The sequence below is a fragment of the Clinocottus analis genome, unplaced genomic scaffold (genome assembly GCF_023055335.1).
Source record: "Clinocottus analis isolate CAN_PGR_092001 unplaced genomic scaffold, fCliAna1.0.p SCAF_12, whole genome shotgun sequence".
Classification (NCBI taxonomy): Eukaryota; Metazoa; Chordata; class Actinopteri; order Perciformes; family Cottidae; genus Clinocottus; species Clinocottus analis.
Genome location: NW_027175843.1, coordinates 413,776 through 431,071, shown reverse-complemented (window position 1 = coordinate 431,071; position 17,296 = coordinate 413,776). Strand labels below are relative to the sequence as shown.

At 48.1% G+C, this 17,296-nt stretch overlaps 1 protein-coding gene across 1 annotated transcript; it reads right to left on the bottom strand.

Moving 5' to 3' along the window:
- Nucleotides 1-1,131: 1,131 nt before the first annotated feature.
- Nucleotides 1,132-15,949, bottom strand: inpp4aa (inositol polyphosphate-4-phosphatase type I Aa). The gene is made up of 24 exons (XM_068571904.1): nt 15,835-15,949; nt 11,586-11,807; nt 11,445-11,489; nt 10,496-10,614; nt 10,290-10,406; nt 10,120-10,199; nt 9,917-10,034; nt 9,471-9,561; nt 8,824-8,971; nt 8,261-8,391; nt 7,614-7,718; nt 7,410-7,518; nt 7,288-7,305; nt 7,005-7,191; nt 6,210-6,485; nt 5,981-6,128; nt 5,740-5,772; nt 5,264-5,457; nt 5,035-5,158; nt 4,210-4,477; nt 3,450-3,547; nt 3,241-3,353; nt 3,004-3,158; nt 1,132-2,914 (listed from the first exon to the last, which is right to left on the bottom strand). The coding sequence occupies exons 2-24, from the start codon at nt 11,683-11,685 to the stop codon at nt 2,782-2,784; spliced, it is 2,910 nt and encodes a 969-aa protein (XP_068428005.1). The 5' UTR covers nt 11,686-11,807; nt 15,835-15,949; the 3' UTR covers nt 1,132-2,781.
- Nucleotides 15,950-17,296: the final 1,347 nt, after the last annotated feature.

Genomic DNA, 17,296 nt, shown 5'->3' with positions numbered 1-17,296 from the left:
GCATTGGAAGCTTTGCATCACAACAGTTTGTACGTCTAGAAGTTAACACACATCTGATTGTGTAACATGCAATGACTAAACCTCTCAAGCTCCCACGTTGATAACTGTAACATTACAAAATTGGCTAAATACAGAGTGCGATCAACCTACACGACCTTATAAAGACGTATGCATGGACGGGTCAGCTGTGATTTGGGGTGAACTCTTATGCAGCAAGTGATGAGCTCACAACATGTGAGGGTCAGAATGAAATAATAAAACGCATTATATTGGATATTTGTTGCTCACTGACAATTGCTCCAACGAGTGAGATTCAAAGAGTAAGAATGTAATATTAATTGTATGTTTTAAGGTTTGCTTTAAGGTCAAATAAAGGTCAAATAAAGACACCATACTCATCAGAGATCAAGCAGTGTTTCAGTTAAATAATCTGTTAAAGCAAAACATTATTTAGAAACAAATTAAATTAAATGTATTCTTACTTACTCTTTTTAATCTGAAGTTCAACTGATGATGTTCTGTAACTGTTTTGTAGGCAGTAATAATAATAATGTAATACATTCTTAGTTGTAATGGCAGTATAATTATTCATAAGAGTTACAAATATTGGGCCTTCAGTCCCCGCGGTGGGATTTGTTTTGACTAAATTAAATTTCACAGCGTCCTCGGTGAGCTACAGTTAGTAGGTTTTGAAGTATTGAATGTTGCTGCAATTCATAACACCAGTTATGTAAATAAAGTGTTTTGTGCTGATGATCACCTGCATTCAAAGACATAAAGCATCACAACCTTTTAAAGGAAAATAAATGTATATTTCTCCTTTCATCCATGGTGCTAATATTGTTGATGTTTCACTATTGTTATTATTTTTATTGTTGTTTTTTCTAAATAAAAATTGTTTAATTAAAAAACATACTAATATTGTTGAGATCTCTATTTCTAAGCTCATACATGAAAACTAAATAATTTGACTGACGCTGATGCGTCAACTAAAAACAGTGAGGCTGAAACCACATGAAGCATCAGTCATGAATAAATACTGAAAACTAATTTAAAAGCTCAAAGTCTAAACCATCTTTTCTAATTTCATACACTGACACGCTCTCTTGGCATTGACAAGCCTTTATTCAGTTGCAGGTCACAGCTCTGTGGGTGCAGGCTCTCAAAGTAACTTCTAGGTCCAATCTGTGTGCATACAAGTTATCAGGATGAGGTTCTCACCTCAGTAGCGACGGAGAGAAATAAAACAGCCATAAATAACAGAAATACCTGGAAGCAAAATAACATTTCTGTCTATGTAACTTTTATACAATTAAGTAAACTGGAGGCCGGAGCTGGTAAACTGACAGAGGAGGTCGACAACAGATGATGTGTTGTTGACGGTAGAAAAACACAATGTGCATTATTTCACTTCAGAAACAACACCAGGTGCTCATGGGTAATCGCAACAGTATACAATTGCAATAGCATAAAGTAGTAGTTTTCTTTTCTTCATGCATCTTAAATTAACACACTTTTTAAAGTTTTTTTATCCAATGTCAATCAAAGAGTTCTGCATAATTCATGTGAGTGCTGTAAAACTGAAATAAAGAATAAAAAACCATAAAGTTTGAAGGGCTATCGGACGGCTATAGTGCTGCATACATCCTGCAGAAGTGTCTTTAATATCTGGAGAAATGTTGACAGAATGATGTGTTGTGAACCCGTCGATGCTTCCAGCGCAGCAGCAGCAGAAGCAACGAGACGTCGCTGTGATACTAACGGCAGGAAGTGGCGTGAGATATGTAGGAGAGCTGAGCTGATATAGTGATGCAGTGGAGGATATGTGTGTGATGGAAGGAGAGACTTTAACTTTGGGTCCAGAGAAAGTTAAGAAGCAAAGACGTGTTTTGACCTGAGGGTCTGATCAAGGAAAGCTGAGAAACGTCTCATGGAGCGGCTCCACGTGGCAGAAAGACGACGTCTCTTACTTTAAAACATATTTATAGGAGAAATTTGCAAAAAATCATTTTCCTAAATGTGTCCCCTCTTGTCCTGATCAGACCTGTGGGCTGGAAATAATCCTTTATAAAAAGTGTTCTAAAGGGTGTTATTATTCTTTATTTCTCTTATTGTCAAGCCAACAGTGGATTGTGCGTTTCTCAATACTTTTATACTTCCCTGCCCCGTATGTGAACCATTTCTAACACAAACAGAAACACATGTAGTACAAGTTTGAGTTGTTTCCTAAACAGCGGGCACTGTTGTTTGCAACGCGTCCCATGAAGCAGGAAGAGCTTTGTGGCAATAAATAACTGTGTCAGCCAGTAGGATCAACTCAATGCAAGTCTGGGTTTTGCATATGAGTGAAACTGAATCTGATCAGATCAAATAAAAGCAGTGAGGACGTGCAACACCTCGTCGTTCTGAAGTCGGAGACATTTGCACATCTTCTTTCTCAGGGAGTTAAAATGAGTCATCTGAACGCTTCCTGATGCTACGAGTGGTGCAGCAACGCTGTCGTCTGCACGCCGCTACGATGCAACACAGAGAGACGTCTTCTGGCCCGACGTGTGAACGGTGTGGTTCTAGCGCTACTGGAGGAGAGGAACCGCTGGAACACTATGTACAGCAGCACTGGCACTCTGACATGGATCATCTTAACAGTGACTAAGCACAAAACAAAGAGCTGTTGTTCCACTTAGTGTTTGGTGTTTTTTGTTGGTGTGGTGCTGTCATCATCATCATCATCATCATCGTCGCCTTCAGTCTTTTGTCTTTCCTCCGGTCCGAGGGGTCCGCTTAGGTCTCCACCTTCCCGTACGTGCCCTCTGGAGGGCGGTACTGTTTGGGGAAGGCCTTGAGCTGCAGAGCGTTGAAGGCGTATTTACGACATCCCACGTTCTTCATGGTGTTCTCTCTCCTGCAGCCCTCGCTGTGGAGAAGCACAAGCTGTGCATCATTTACTTTTCTAATGACACAGATATGAATGCAGATTCATGACTTTCGTGGTCGTGGGCTGACCTGCGCATACAGTCCAAGGCCTGGTAGAAGACCTGCGGGGCCAGGGCGTGGTCCTGCTGCAGGATCTGACACTGCTCCAGGGTCAGGGACATGGCGGTGCGGTCCTTGGCACTCTTGCAGCTGGTGAAGCGCACTCCGTTCAGGCGGCGACAAGCCTTCAGGGGTGAGAAAAAGACGTCAGAGGAGGAAGGCGGAGCCTGTGCATAAACACGGAGGAGACAGGAGAGGCAGGCGCACCTCGGCCGCTTGCCACAAGATCTCCACGTTCTTGCTCCGCTTGGCGCCGACGTTGTGGCTCAGCTGTTTCAGCAGCTCGGTCACACTGGTGCTGCTGCAGGAGCGCGGCAGGCCTGCAGGGGGCGCAGAGGAGCAGAGAGGTGAGTTACACCAGAGGGACATACGCTTTCCTTCAGAGAAAAGTGTCTGCATCACGCAGGAGGACTCACAGTCTTCTGGCAGGACCTCTTTGAACTGGTCGTAGTACGAGCTGAGGCGAGTCATGCTCTCCTTGTTGATCACCTCCTGGAGCGACGTGTCCCCGAACCTGGACCAACACTCCAGATGTTAGAGTTGACGTATTTTATGACGATCACACTTTATATGTCACCGCTCTACTTCAACCTCCTGGATGTACATATCCAGCGACATTTACCATTCCCCCCTCTGGTACCCTTCCTCCTCTCTCTTCCTCCTCTCTCTTCCTTCTCGCCCTTCTTCTTCTCCCTTCCTCCTCTCCTCTCCCTTCCTCCTCCTCTCCTTTTCCTTCCTCCTCCTCGTCCTCCTCCTCTCCCTTCCTCCTCTCCCTTCCTCTTCCTCCTCTCCCGTCCTCTTCTCCTCTTCTTCCTTCCTTCCTCCTCCGCCTCCTTCCTCCTCTCCTCTTCTTTCCTCCTCTCCCTTCCTCTTCTCCCTTCCTCTCCTCTACCTTCCTCCTCTTCCTTCCTCCTCCCTTTCTCCTCTCCCTTCCTCCTCCTCCTCCTCCTCCTCCGCCTCCTTCCTCCTCTCCTCTTCTTTCCTCCTCTCTCTTCCGCCTCCTTCCTCCTCTCCTCTTCTCCTCTTCTTTCCTCCTCTCTCTTCCTCTTCTCCCTTCCTCTCCTCCTTCCTCTTCTCTCTTCCTCCTCTACCTTCCTCCTCTCCTCTCCCTTCCTCCTCCTCCTCCTCCTCCTCCTCCTTCCTCCTCTCCCTCGTCCTCAGATCTCAGTGACTCACTTCTCGGCCAGCGTCTGCTGCTCGTTGATTCCCACGTTGAAGAGGACGGGCTGGACGCGCAGCAGCATCCCGTTCTGGATCTCTCGCGGCAGCGTGTCGAACATGGGCCCGGACATGGGAACCCTGACGTTGAAGCCGTTCCTGTTCCCCGTGATGACCGGCAGCATGTCCGGGGCGAAGCCGGAGGTCGCCTGAGTGACTTTGAACGTGACGTTCCTCAGGTCCATCACGCCGACGCTCATGTCCTCCAACATGGCCAGCTCCTCTCCTTTAGGACATGAGGAGGCATCACAGAGAGGAAGCACAGAGGACACTGACGTCATCACCTCAGGGAGGAATCTTATGGTTTGGTTCTCACAAAACATGCTGGACAGATTCCAGTGAAAAGTTATGCTGAATTTTTATTAAATTAACTTTTTGTGACTCCTCCATCTGTGCTTTTTCAAATAATAGAACAAAGAAAAACAAACTAACTTTGTTAGAACAATATAAATTAAGTTATCTGTGGAAAAAATAACTAATATTTGGCCCAAAAAATAGCGTATTTTGCTTGCAATGAAACTGTTTTGCACTGAATATCTTTTCAAGATAACAATAACGTGCAACCTGTGCCAAAGAAAACAAGCTAGTGCAGATATGTGAGCCAGTGTTAGTGGCTGCAATGAGCTGCTTCCCTCTGCAGGCTCGACACGAGTTGTGTTGAGCTGAGGGCTGTATTTTATTTTGAAAGGCAGAAGCAGAAGAGCCGATCTCACAGAGTCTACTGTGAATAATCAAGGTCTCGTTCGGTGTGAGCATGAGGACCGTGTATCTGGCTGAGGTTACCGTAGGTGCTGAGCAGGCCCTCGTACTGCACCAGCAAGCCGATGGTGTGCAGCTGCTTGAGGAAGCCGCCGTCGCAGAGCGAGTTCCTCAGCTTGATGACGAAGCCGCAGATCAGCGCCGACAGCTGCAAGAAGCACAACTGGCATCAACGCGGTCGTGTTCTCCTTAAAGCCCACGTACGCGTGAGAGACACGGGAGGGGAGGTCGAGGAAGACGCGCGAGGACGGACCGTCTGACAGAAGACGACGTCGCGGCGGTACTGCAGCGTGAGGCTCATGGCGATGGTGGGGGCGCCGTCCTGCATCAGCAGGAACACCATGGCCTTCTTGGCCTTGTCGCTCATCAGAGACGCAGAGTCCGTCAGCGAGGAGAGGAGCGGGGACAGAGCGTCGGTCCACTCGCCTGCAGACGCCACGCGCACCGCTACACACACACACACACACACACACACACACACACACAGGGAGGGGCAGACACTGAACTCAGCAGGTTTTGCAAACATCTTCAATTTGCACATTTGTTATGACACGTTTGTAGAAATATTTTCTTCTTTTGTTATCAGTTAAAATTCACAACATAATGTTTAAATGCATCTTTTTCTTTTCTTAAATATTTGTACAATATTGATAAAGCCATAATTTATCATTTCAAACAATAATCAAATAGCAGGAAGACTTTTCTTTTTCGTATCATTTAAACTCTCACCTGGGGATGTTTTTTCTACCTCTGGGCTGATGTCTACGAGTGAGAGAGAGTTTGTTTAGATCAGGACAAGATTCATCTTCTGCACGACATTATATTTCATAATCAAAACTTGCAGCAACACTGAAGCGGTGAGCACGACGAGGAGGAGCAGCCTTTGAGATCGGCATGCAGGCATCTGGAGAGAGGATGATGATGATGATGATGCTGGTTTCTACCTCATGACAGCAGTGAGTCTGTTCACCTTTCTTCGTGTTCTCCGTTTCCTCGCTGGCGAGCAGGAAGACGTCCTCCGAGCTGCTGTCGCTCTGCAGCTTGTCTCTCTGCAGCAGCCCGTCCACCCTCTGGATCACACTCTCCAGGCTCTTCGTCACGTTGAGCCAAACCTTATCCTGCACACAAACACAAGACACGTTAACGTCCACAAACACATGAACACCGGCGTCCCAGAAGGCAGCGGGGCGTTCTCTTACCCACTCCTCCTCGTGCACGTCCGCCTGCAAGGAGGAGCGCTTGTTTTTACTCCCGTCGCTGCCCTCTGGAGGAGTCGCGAGGCGAGAAGGCGAGGTGGCGGCTCGAGACGGGGAGGCGGGGTGGCGGGACGGCGAGCGCGACGGGGAGCGCGAGCAGGGCGACAGCGAGGACGGGGACGGGACGCCCGGCTGAGGCGACTCTGGGCGGGCGGACGCCAGCGCGAGGATGGCCGAGGACAGCAGCTTGGAGTCACACACCGTCACCAGCTGACGAGTCTGCAGGAGGACGAGGGACACATGGAGGCTGGTGAGACGCCGCAGCGTGGACGAGCTTTAAAGTTACTCTGAGGGGGAAAATGCTCTTTCAAGTTTAATAACCGAGACTTTAAAATGAGGGAGAAAATGCAGAATACAACTTTCTGTTCACTAAAGGACACAGCAGCAGACGCGATGGTGCCAAAAGATATTAAATTAAATGACATATCTTCGTGCGACAGTGTTTCTGTGGCTTAAGTACGTCGGTGACGCTTATTGTGTCTGCAAAACTGAAAACATTTCTGTTTTATCTGTTGCACAGTATTCTATCAGTACTTTTGTTTTACTCCACTCAGCTGCAGAAACTTCATTTAAAAACATTTTTAGCCCAAAGGACTGCTTCTCATTTCTATTCAGACAACACGTGTGGACATTAAAACATCAACAGTGAGGTGGAAGAAGCCAGAAGCAGACGTTGTGAAAGAGTTCGATGGATTAATCTGCACATCTCAGCCCCGGATGATGGTCCTCATCCTCTACCTTCTCCGTCAGGATGGCCAGCGTTCTCTCCAGAGCGTTGGCAGAGCGCTCCTTGGCGGCTCTGGACAGACGCTCGGTGTAGTAACACACTTGTGTCTTCAGAGTGTTTATTTGAGCGATCAGCTCCTTCGCTTTCACGACGTCCTGCGGCTGGTAGGCCATTCGTTTAGAGCCAGAAGCAGCAGAGCTTCAGGTGTGAAGAGAGAGATGAAGACGATCAGTATGGAAGAGACAGCGGCCACTAAAACACAGCAGAATCTTACAGGACACTCCTTCACCTCACCTTTCCTCCTCAAAAGTGCTGATTCAGTGAAGCAAAACGACAACAAAAAGATGAATTAATCACTCGTATAATCAAACTCTCCTGTGCTTTTCGCTGCTGGTGTCTGTTCTTCCTCTACTCACGTCTTCCTGGCTTCTTCAAGGCGGTGCAGTAGTTTTCGGAGGCCGCAGCCTTTGAAGCCCTGGTGATGAGCTGCAGGAGCGCCGATGCTCACCACATCGTACGTCCGGTCTGCAGGAGGACCGCACGAAGACGAGGGAATGAGACAGAGACCAAACAATGGTAGTAAAACCTTGTTGAGACGTGTTTGCAGTATGAATACTCACCATAGCCAGACTCTCCCTGCACCCTCATCCTCTGGATGTGCAGATTAGTGGGAATAAACTCCAACTTCCTCTCAGCTTTCAAGGTGCTGGACTTAAAAGAAGGACCTGAGCAGAAAGTAAGAGAAAGGTTTCTTATATCTGTAAACACAAGTTTAAATATGGAAGCTGTTGCATTGGTTATTGCATTTATACATTGAACTTAATAGAGAACTCAACAACTGAGTATTGACCTTTGTGAGAGACAACTTGTTTTGTTTTGTGGAAAAGACTGAAGCTCAGCCCCAAAATGAAGGTTAAGCTCCAAAAACACTGAATTCTACTCTTTCCATCATGTGAGAATCTTTCAGGGACCTTTTGCAGAAATGTAACTATGTGTATTCACTATTGTTTAATCTCCTGAAACTAAGACGGTGTTTTCATCTCAGAATAAAAAAACAGATCAGCGTCGGGCGATTCAATAGGTTGCAATCTGCAGCCACACCACTAGATGGCACTACAGTCTCTTCAGAAGCATCTTTACGTTCGACCTTCCCTGAATACAGACATCAAACCCAAAGCTCGCAGTGCGACTGACTGACTCTGGCATGCATGTTGGACATTGTGTTGGTGCAGTTTAAATGTTGTTGTGTGCAGTTTGTGTTGCTCACCTTTGTACTCGTGCAGGTCGCTTATGGTCTCCTGGTAGGTGAGGATGATGGTCTGGTACTGAGTGATGATCTGCCTCCGCAGGTTCTCCCAGCATGCAGACAGCTCGCCCAGTTCCTCCAGCTCACACACCCTGCACACACACACACACACACACACACACACACACACACACACACACACATTCAGGATGAAGACATCCAGCCGATGACCTCACAGCTGTTTATGTAGATTTCTTTTTTCTTTTTTTTCCTTATTTCTTGGTTTCAAGATGAAGAATGAACTATTTCTCTTTTCCCAAATTAAACAACTTAAACTATACCACAAATATGTGTTTTTTTACACTTTTGTGCACTTGTTGATGTTAGTATGAGCCGTGCACGAGAAGTTAAATAAAAAAAAAGGAAAAAGAGAAAGAAATAAAAAGACGAAGGCTGTAAAAGGTGAAACTCGCCGGTCGAGTAGTTTAAACAACCAGACCCAGTGAGCTAGACATCGCTCTGCGGTGACGCGTCGCTGCTGCTCTGCACAGACGTTCATCTGACCCACAACATTCAGACTTTACCTCACGGCGTCTTCCTCCAGCAGCAGCTTCACAAACTGCCGAGGGATGTGCAGCGAGAGCGCGCTCTCCGCCATCTGCTCCAGGATGCGCAGGTGGTTCCCGTCGGTGGTGGGAAGCCGGTACATCCGAGACATGACGCCCCCAAACACTGAAGAGGACCAGAGCACACAGCCGGTGTCACACAGCCGGGTGTCACACAGCCGGTGTCACACAGCCGGGCGTCACACAGCCGGGCGTCACACAGCCGGGCGTCACACAGCCGGGCGTCACACAGCCAGTGTCACACAGCCGGGCGACACACAGCCGGGCGTCACACAGCCAGTGTCACACAGCCGGGCGACACACAGCCGGGCGTCACACAGCCGGGCGTCACACAGCCGGGCGTCACACAGCCGAGTGTCACACAGCCGAGTGTCACACAGCCGGGCGTCACACAGCCGGGCGTCACACAGCCGAGTGTCACACAGCCGGGCGTCACACAGCCGGGCGTCACACAGCCGGGCGTCACACAGCCGGGCGTCACACAGCCGGTGTCACACAGCCGGGCGTCACACAGCCGGGCGTCACCGTCACAAAGCTCGCAGCGCAGACGGTTACTGGACGCTCGCTTGCAGGTTGATATCTAGTTCAAATGGACGGACACTCACCAGCCTTCAGCAACGGGTCTTTACACAGAGATGAGGACTTGGACTTGATGCCCATGGACTCAGTCAGGCTTTCATCAACAGGGAGAACCATCTGACACACACGTGCACACACAACATGTCATGAAAGTCAGGGTGGTGATGCTCAGACGGGCAAAACAATGCGAGGTTGAAGATATCTTCTCGGTCTGCTACTTTTATATTTATCACCAATTAATCAGCACATTATTTTCATAATTTGGGTTAAAATCACACTTTTATGTGACGTCATTGTTGTGTGTTTTGTACGAGCAACAGACAGAAACTTGTTCCATCACATCAGACAAAAGCAGAAGCTGGAACTGCATGTTTATTATTTTGCAAGAACAATAACTTCACTGAATCGAATATAAAAAAGTGTCGCTGGTGAGTCTCATATCAATATTAAAGCTGATGTTGCAGACGCTCACCCGTCCGTTCACGGTGTCTCCTCTCTGCAGCCGAGCGACAGGAGCTCTCTGCTCGCGCTTCTCCTCGATCTGCCAGGCGATGACGGTGATGTTGCCCACGCGGTTGTTCTCCGCCGACCTGACCCGCAGAGAGGAAATCAAACATCCCCGAAACCCAAAGTGCAGTCGCCCGAAGAGGGATGTGTGTCGTGTTAGCCTGTTACCTTAGCATCAGGTGCAGCCGGTGGTGTTTGTCCTGCAGCAGCTCTTTCACAGAGAACATGGCTGACCCGAGCATGTACATCTGTCACATGAACACACACACAGGATTTAGTGGACGTGACTCGTCTTCACCGGCTGACACACACACACTCAGACAGCGGCGGCGTCGTACCGTTCCCTGAGAGCGGTCCTTCACGTCGTACACAGACAGCTTGACCTGAGTCTGCTGCGTGATCAGAGAGTCCTGGAAGAACGCCACGCTGCTCAGGAAGATGGGGTTGCTGGTGCCCTGGACGCAGAGGGAGACAGAAGGAGGTGAACGGGTGTGTCGTCTGCAGCGGCAGGAAGGAAGCTGGAGGGAAGAGAACCCTGGAGCACCTCTATGATTTCAGTCTGAGCGTGTTTGGTCCAGAAGGCCTGAGGCGGCGTGGTGCAGCTGATGGCCACGAAGCTGGTGGGCTTCCGGTCCAGAGAGGGCGTGAGCAGCTCGCTGCAGGCTGCACAGACACACAGGATTAGAGACGGTGGGATTTAACGGTGGGATGCTAATCCTCCATGAGAGAACTGTAACGCAGTGTGTTTCAGTTGTTTACAGGGATGCTCTCACGTTGAACAACGACACATTGAACACGTCGTGGCACACAAATGACTCTTCAGCCAATCAGTGGCCTCGTGTCAACATCATCCAAAGCATCACATTATGTGTTTTGCCTAATTCTGGCCAGCTGTAAATATTGATATATTATTAATTTAAACTAATACGGTGAACATGTTAGCAAACTGTTGCATATTCATACCAACGCTGCATTCATCTGCCTTTCCTTTCTAAAAACCCTCATTAATGTGCATTTCTAGAGGACATGCCCATGTTTTATCTGGAGCTTAATGAATATCTGGTGCTCTATTCAGTGTTTACCACAACAGCTGTTGAGTAAACGCATCATAATGAATAAAGATGCTCGTGTGTTCCTGTGAGCAGCAACGAAGAGCAACGAGCTGCATCAGACAACACGCGCCCGAGTGGTTGTTCACGCTCAACTACCTCCACTCATGAGGCCGAGTGTGTGAACGAAGCGGACTCTGTCTACACACGCTGACACACACACGCTGACACACACACGCTGACACACACAGCCAGTGTGTGCGGTGCATTCATGGTCCTCATCCTCAACTCATTTCACCGGAAAAAAAAGGGCAAATCCTGCACACGCGTCACCTTATAGACCACGAAGACCAGCAAGGTGGTGTGTGTGAGTGTGTGTGTGTGTGTGTGTTGTTGTCCCCGTGTCGTGTGTGTGTTACCTCGTACTCGTCTCCTTCAACTTACCCACGCTAAACTCCAGCACGGGCTCGTCTGGATCCTGACTGTTTCCTGCAGGATGGAGAGAAGAAGGGAAGATGTTTTATCGCCGGTCGTTTCATCGGCGGTGTGGTAAACAGGTTACCATGGGAGCAGTTACTTAGTTACCCGAGAGAGCCAGCCCCATCATCTCAGCCGAGAGATCAAAGGTGTTGGCCCGGTAGACCGACCACGGCCGGTGGCGGGGGCTGCGCTCCTTCCCGGACATGGCGGGGTGGCGGGCGGAGCCGAGGGCGGAGCCGAGAGCGAAAAGGGGCTGAAGTCCGTTCTCTGAGCCGCCGTCTGGTTCCCCTCGTGCGTCGAGCGCTCACGCGTTCACCAACGATGGGCCTGGAAGAAGAAGACGACGGAGTGATCACCATCCACCCCCGGAGGATCAGACCGGACGGACCGGCGTCGTCCTCGTTGAGGCGGCAGAGGAACGAGAGAGCTGCTGGTGTTGAGCATGGAGGCCACGACACCGCCGTCTCACTGCTCCCACACGCGAGGTGGACGCCATGAATCACCAGCAGGTGGATGTGTTGGCACGAGGCTCCGCCCTGAGAGGAGCAGGATGGAGCGCTGAGTGGTTTCCTGTGAGGGCTGACGTCTCATGTGCTAATAGAAGCAGAGACACAAATCAGACTTCTCACAGCTGCAGGAAGCGAAACAGACGCTGCAGCACCGAGTCGTCACCTCCTGTCTCCTGTTGGTGCTGTGGAGGACTGACAGCAAACAAACACACACATATATCTATATATATCTATATATCTATATCTATAAGGAGTGCATTGAATGCATTAAACCACTCCGCTCCACATGATGAAATCAGAGCTCCTCCAGCAGCCACAACAACACACGCACACACTAAACGGTTGTATACGACGTATGTGTTGTGTGTACATGTTGTTCCTTCTGTGAACTAAATAACAATAAGTCATTCAAATCAGAAGGATTTCTTTCCAGGAACATGGATTTTCTCTGACGCCCCATTTTTCAAATCCTTGAGCAACACTGGAAACATGAAAATGTCACATGAATGTACTGTGATACTCTGACTTAGTGCTCATGACATGTTGACCTGAGGAAAGGGAGGTCACTGAAATCACCAAAGATGAATATAAATACCAAATGTGATGTGATCTGACGTGCAGTTTGTGAATATGCTGCTTTAAAACAGTGACTTGATGTTAAAGAAACTGACTAGAAATGCTTCAAACCTCTCCGTATTGAACATCTGACAGATATTTAAATAAAATCACTTTTAATTCACATTATTCAACCGTTCCAGGTGCAACCTTCGCTGAATGATTTAAAGTCTGACGCTCATTTTGAACGACGCTGCACAGCCACAGCGTCGAGCTGCTCGTGTTAAATGAGCACCAGAGAGAGGAAACGCAGGCTGAGCCCAGTGTGAACGCTGGCGTGCAGTCAGAGAGAATCAGCATCGAGACGATCAATCTGTCAGATTATTGATCCTCTGTTTCTGCAAGACACAACGGAACGGGGCTTCAAACTGGTGAATGTTTACAATTCCTGTTAACATTTCCTCTTACAGGCTTGTGAGTGTGTGTGTGTGTGTGTGTGTGTGTGTGTGTGTGTGTGTGTGTGTGTGTGTGTGTGTAATCTCAGTGATCAGCTGTCTCTCCCTCTCAGCCTCTCAGAGAGCATCTCTGGTATCGTGAGTGTCTTTCTGCCTTTTGTGTTTATTCTGTTCATTTGCCGTCACACTGACAAAAGGAGAACAAATGTGTGTGTGTGTGCGCGCGCGTGTGTGTGTGTGTGTGTGTGTGTGTGTGTGTGTGTGTGTGTGTGTGTGTGTGTGTGTGTGTGTGTGTGTGTGTGTGTGTGTGTGTGTGTGTGTGTGTACCACTGTGCATTCATGTGTAAGCGCTCCGCCATTGGAGGTCTATTTTTACACGTTGTGAATGTGTTCTGACGTCACGCACCGCGCTCATGAACTCAACGTCATCTGCATATATCACACACACACACACACACACACACACACACACACACACACACACAGGGTGTGTGAGCGTGACGCTGGCTGCCAGTGTAATCTCTGTTTTGGCAGCTTGGTGGGAGACCAGAACTGATGACAATCACAGCGCCGATGCGCTGCCTCATTACGCCGCGTGGGCGCTTCAAAGCTGCAGGAAGCTGCAGGAAGCTCTCCAGGAAACACAGAGCAGCTGATGAAGAGCTGATGAAGATCTGATGGAGGCCGCAGGACATCATCCTCTTCCTCATGTTCCTCAGGCTTCCTCATGTCAGCCCCCAAGTCTGCGTGACGGAGGGCAAAACGCCCGCAGAGCGGAGCGGGAACGTCTTCATTCATTGATCAGGGGACGTAAAACTGATTAACGAGAACTTTTATTTTACATTATTATAGATATATCTGAATATCTATGGACAGTGAAGACATCCTGTCACATTCTCTGGAATAAATTACTAATTAATTAATCACATCAATCAATCGTAAAATAAATGAAAATGTTAACATTTTCTTTTTTTATTCATTAAACAGCTGATTATTTTCCTGACTAATCAGTTAATCTATAAAGTGGATGTTCTTATTGTTTTTATTTATTTGTTTTATTATTTTATTAGTTTTATTGCACAAATGTTGTGTAAAGTGAGTATTATGAAAAGCGTTAAATAAATGAAGCGCATTATTATTATAATTATCAGAGCAGCTCATTCTCTTCCATGAGAAGCTGAAAATAACTTGAATTGATTATTCGATTACAAACGATTGATCTCTGATTGGCTGCTGCGCACTGATGGAGAGCCGCTGAGCAGAAAGGCTGAACGCTGACCAGCGTCACAGTCGCCGCCCTGAAGGTGACCTTTGACCCCAGACAGGAAACAGGTCAGTGGGAGGCTGCGATGGTTTCACAGCTTCAACAAAAGAAGAAGAAAAGAAAGTATGCAGGCAGCAAGGATGCAAGTGAGCGAGTAGGAGTGGAGGAGAGGGTTCAGGTGGAACATGTGGACGCAACACTGACCCAGTTAGCGCACAGCTGGCTCCCTGCAGACGCTGTCAGCACCGGCTGCACTGCAGCGTCTCTCTCATGTCCTCATCCTTAACTCACCTCCTCCTCATCCCTTTAAATCTCCCTGAATGTCCTCCTTCTCCTGCGTTGTCATCATCCCTGCAGCTTTGTGCTGTGCAGCCGTCTCCTCTTCCCCTGTGTGTCCTTCTCCGTTTCAATCTATTGATCCGGTGGTTCGGTCCACAGCCGACGAGCTGACCCGCCGCCCTGAGTCTGATCTACAGTCGCCTACTTCATGGACACGTGGACGCCTGACGACGTCACACAGCTGCACATCGCTCTGGATCGTGGAGCAGAATATGCAAAAGTCTTCATACCCCAAGAGGGAAACATGTATCCACACGCACAAACACACACACACACGTGTGAGGAGGAAGTAACGCTCTTGTTTCCAAGACGACAGCAATACACTGAGGAACCTTTGATGATGAGGATGATGATGATGATGATGAATGAACTCTCCTTAATGATGCTACAGGATCTCACACAGAGTTGTACAATAGGCGGGTCTTTACTGCAGGGATCAGGAGAAACACACACACATCAACACACACACATCAGCATACACACAGACACACAGACAGACAGACACACACGCACACACACACACGCGCACACACGCACACACACACAGATGCTAGAGACAGACGGAAAAAGAGGAGACAGTTGCATGCGAGTCACACAAAAGGTAATTTCGTTCCTCTCCATCATGAAAGGAGTGAAAACAAACAGCAGATCAGCTGTAATCCTCTCTGCTCTGGAGGCCTGACAGCGTGACACGTTGCTTCAAGAGCAACACATCCGGTGGACGTAACGTGCATGACAACAAAAAACACACATATATGTCACATTATCTCCATAATCCTACATGAACACTCTTCTATAGCCGTTGTGTGTCTGCGTGACACAGCGTGTCATCCCGTCCTCCTGGCAGCCTGTGTGTGCACCAGAGCTGCCCAATGGGAATCTATTTATGGCACCATTGGCCAGTAACACATTATACTTCTAGTGTGGGTTTATCCTCTGACACTCGGACAATAACAACTATTGCGTCATGATGTCTGCTGATGCTCGGTGCGCTGCCGCATGGTGCAGCAGGACACAGAGCAACACACACCGAAACACACACCACACAGAAACAGACAAATGGACATTTGAGATGTGGCCGTGAGGCTGTAAACACGTCTTGTTCCGCTCCTGCTGCGAGCCGCTGTTGTCTCTGTGCGTCAGCATCCGCCGGGATGAACAAACGCGCTCGACACACCGAGAAATGACGAGATGTCACAAGAGAAACACACACAAATGTAAAGGTGTCATACCGTGTAGAGAGACGTGAAGGTGTCTTCTCATAGTGATGCGCGTCCTGGTTGCTGCTCGACGATGTCTGCAGTCAGGACTCGCCCTGACTCCCTCTGACACACAGAGACGTAATGGCTCCGCCGGCCGCAGTTCCTCCTCCCGCCGCTGGGGGCCGCTGTCGGCCCGGTCTGCAGAAGCGCTGCCGTCACTGCACACAACCTGCCGCTGTGTAGGGGGCGTGCGTGAGGACGCGTGGGTATTTGCACATTGACTCAAATTACAACATCTCTGTGATTTGAATACGAAGGAAGCAAAAGTCACGATGGATGAGAATAATAAATACTCACTGTTGACCTGGATGAAACAGCTCTTTTTTAAAAAATACGTTTTTTATATTGTTGTTTATCATAAAAGATCCATTTCAGAAATTGAAGGAGAGTAATGTCAAGATGAGGGTCCAAAGAAAGTGGGACTTCCTTTTTAAATTAAATTAAAAAGGAGATTCAACATCAGTACACATATCAATAATGTCAATATGTTCAATGAATTAAAATGATTAGATTCTAAATATTACATTTGCGACATTTAGTAAACAATTTCTTTGAAGGAAATGTGGAAATCACAATATTTGAGTTGAAAGGCAACCTCATGAAAATAAGTCAACATTCAGACTTTCAAAGTGATTTAAAAACCATGAGATGTTTCCAACATTATTGTTATTAAATCAACTTTCATTGTAAAGTTCTACTGGTTATAACTACCAATGTTTTAGAGATACTTCATTCTGATATTGACATATCTTACAATACTTTGATTAATACAAACATTTACACCTGATTGTTTTGTATTTCTTGTGAAAATGTGCCTTCATGCTGAGACAGATGAAGCTGAAACTCCTTTCAGAGGTCACGTGTTCAGCATTCAAGAGGTCAGCTGATTAAATAATTCATATTTAAAGGAATAAAACAAACGCTTCACATTATTCAATTTGTTTTATTCTGCAAACTTTAGTCCTTTTTAACCTTTGCGGTGTGAACCACTTCAGATAAATCTGTGAAACTTCTTGAGTCACAAAGTTGAAACTCGAGTTGTTCAGGAAACTCGCGTCACCGAAACTCCTCAGTGGTCCCTGAACGGCTCGCGGACTCACCGCGGACACACCCTTTCTATCAGCGTCAAGGTGACACCCAATCAGAGCGGAGCTCGCGGCCGTGCCCGGCCTGTATCGGAACTCGTGGACGCGCAGAGCAGGTACAGGTGGACGCGCAGAGCAGGTACAGGTGCGCTGTCCGGCAGTCTGAAGGAGAGCTCTGCGGACCACGCAGCTGAAGGACGGAGGAGGACCGCGTGCCTGTGGGGGATGGAGTGACTGCAGGTTTACACCATCCACCTCCAGAGGAGAAGCTGCGCGTGTTCCTACCAGCTGTTTTCATCCCGTTTCGCCTGCACGTGGATGCATTGATTGATATTCACGTCTTCGCG

Bases quoted from the DNA above. Each gene is read 5' to 3' on its own strand.
- inpp4aa (XM_068571904.1), bottom strand. From the start codon at position 11,685: ATGTCCGGGAAGGAGCGCAGCCCCCGCCACCGGCCGTGGTCGGTCTAC. The intron at 8,972-9,470 runs GTGAGTGTCCGT...GGTCCTCTTCAG, and splicing joins AGACCCGTTGCTGAAGGCTG to TGTTTGGGGGCGTCATGTCT. The intron at 7,519-7,613 runs GTGAGTATTCAT...GTCCTCCTGCAG, and splicing joins GCAGGGAGAGTCTGGCTATG to ACCGGACGTACGATGTGGTG.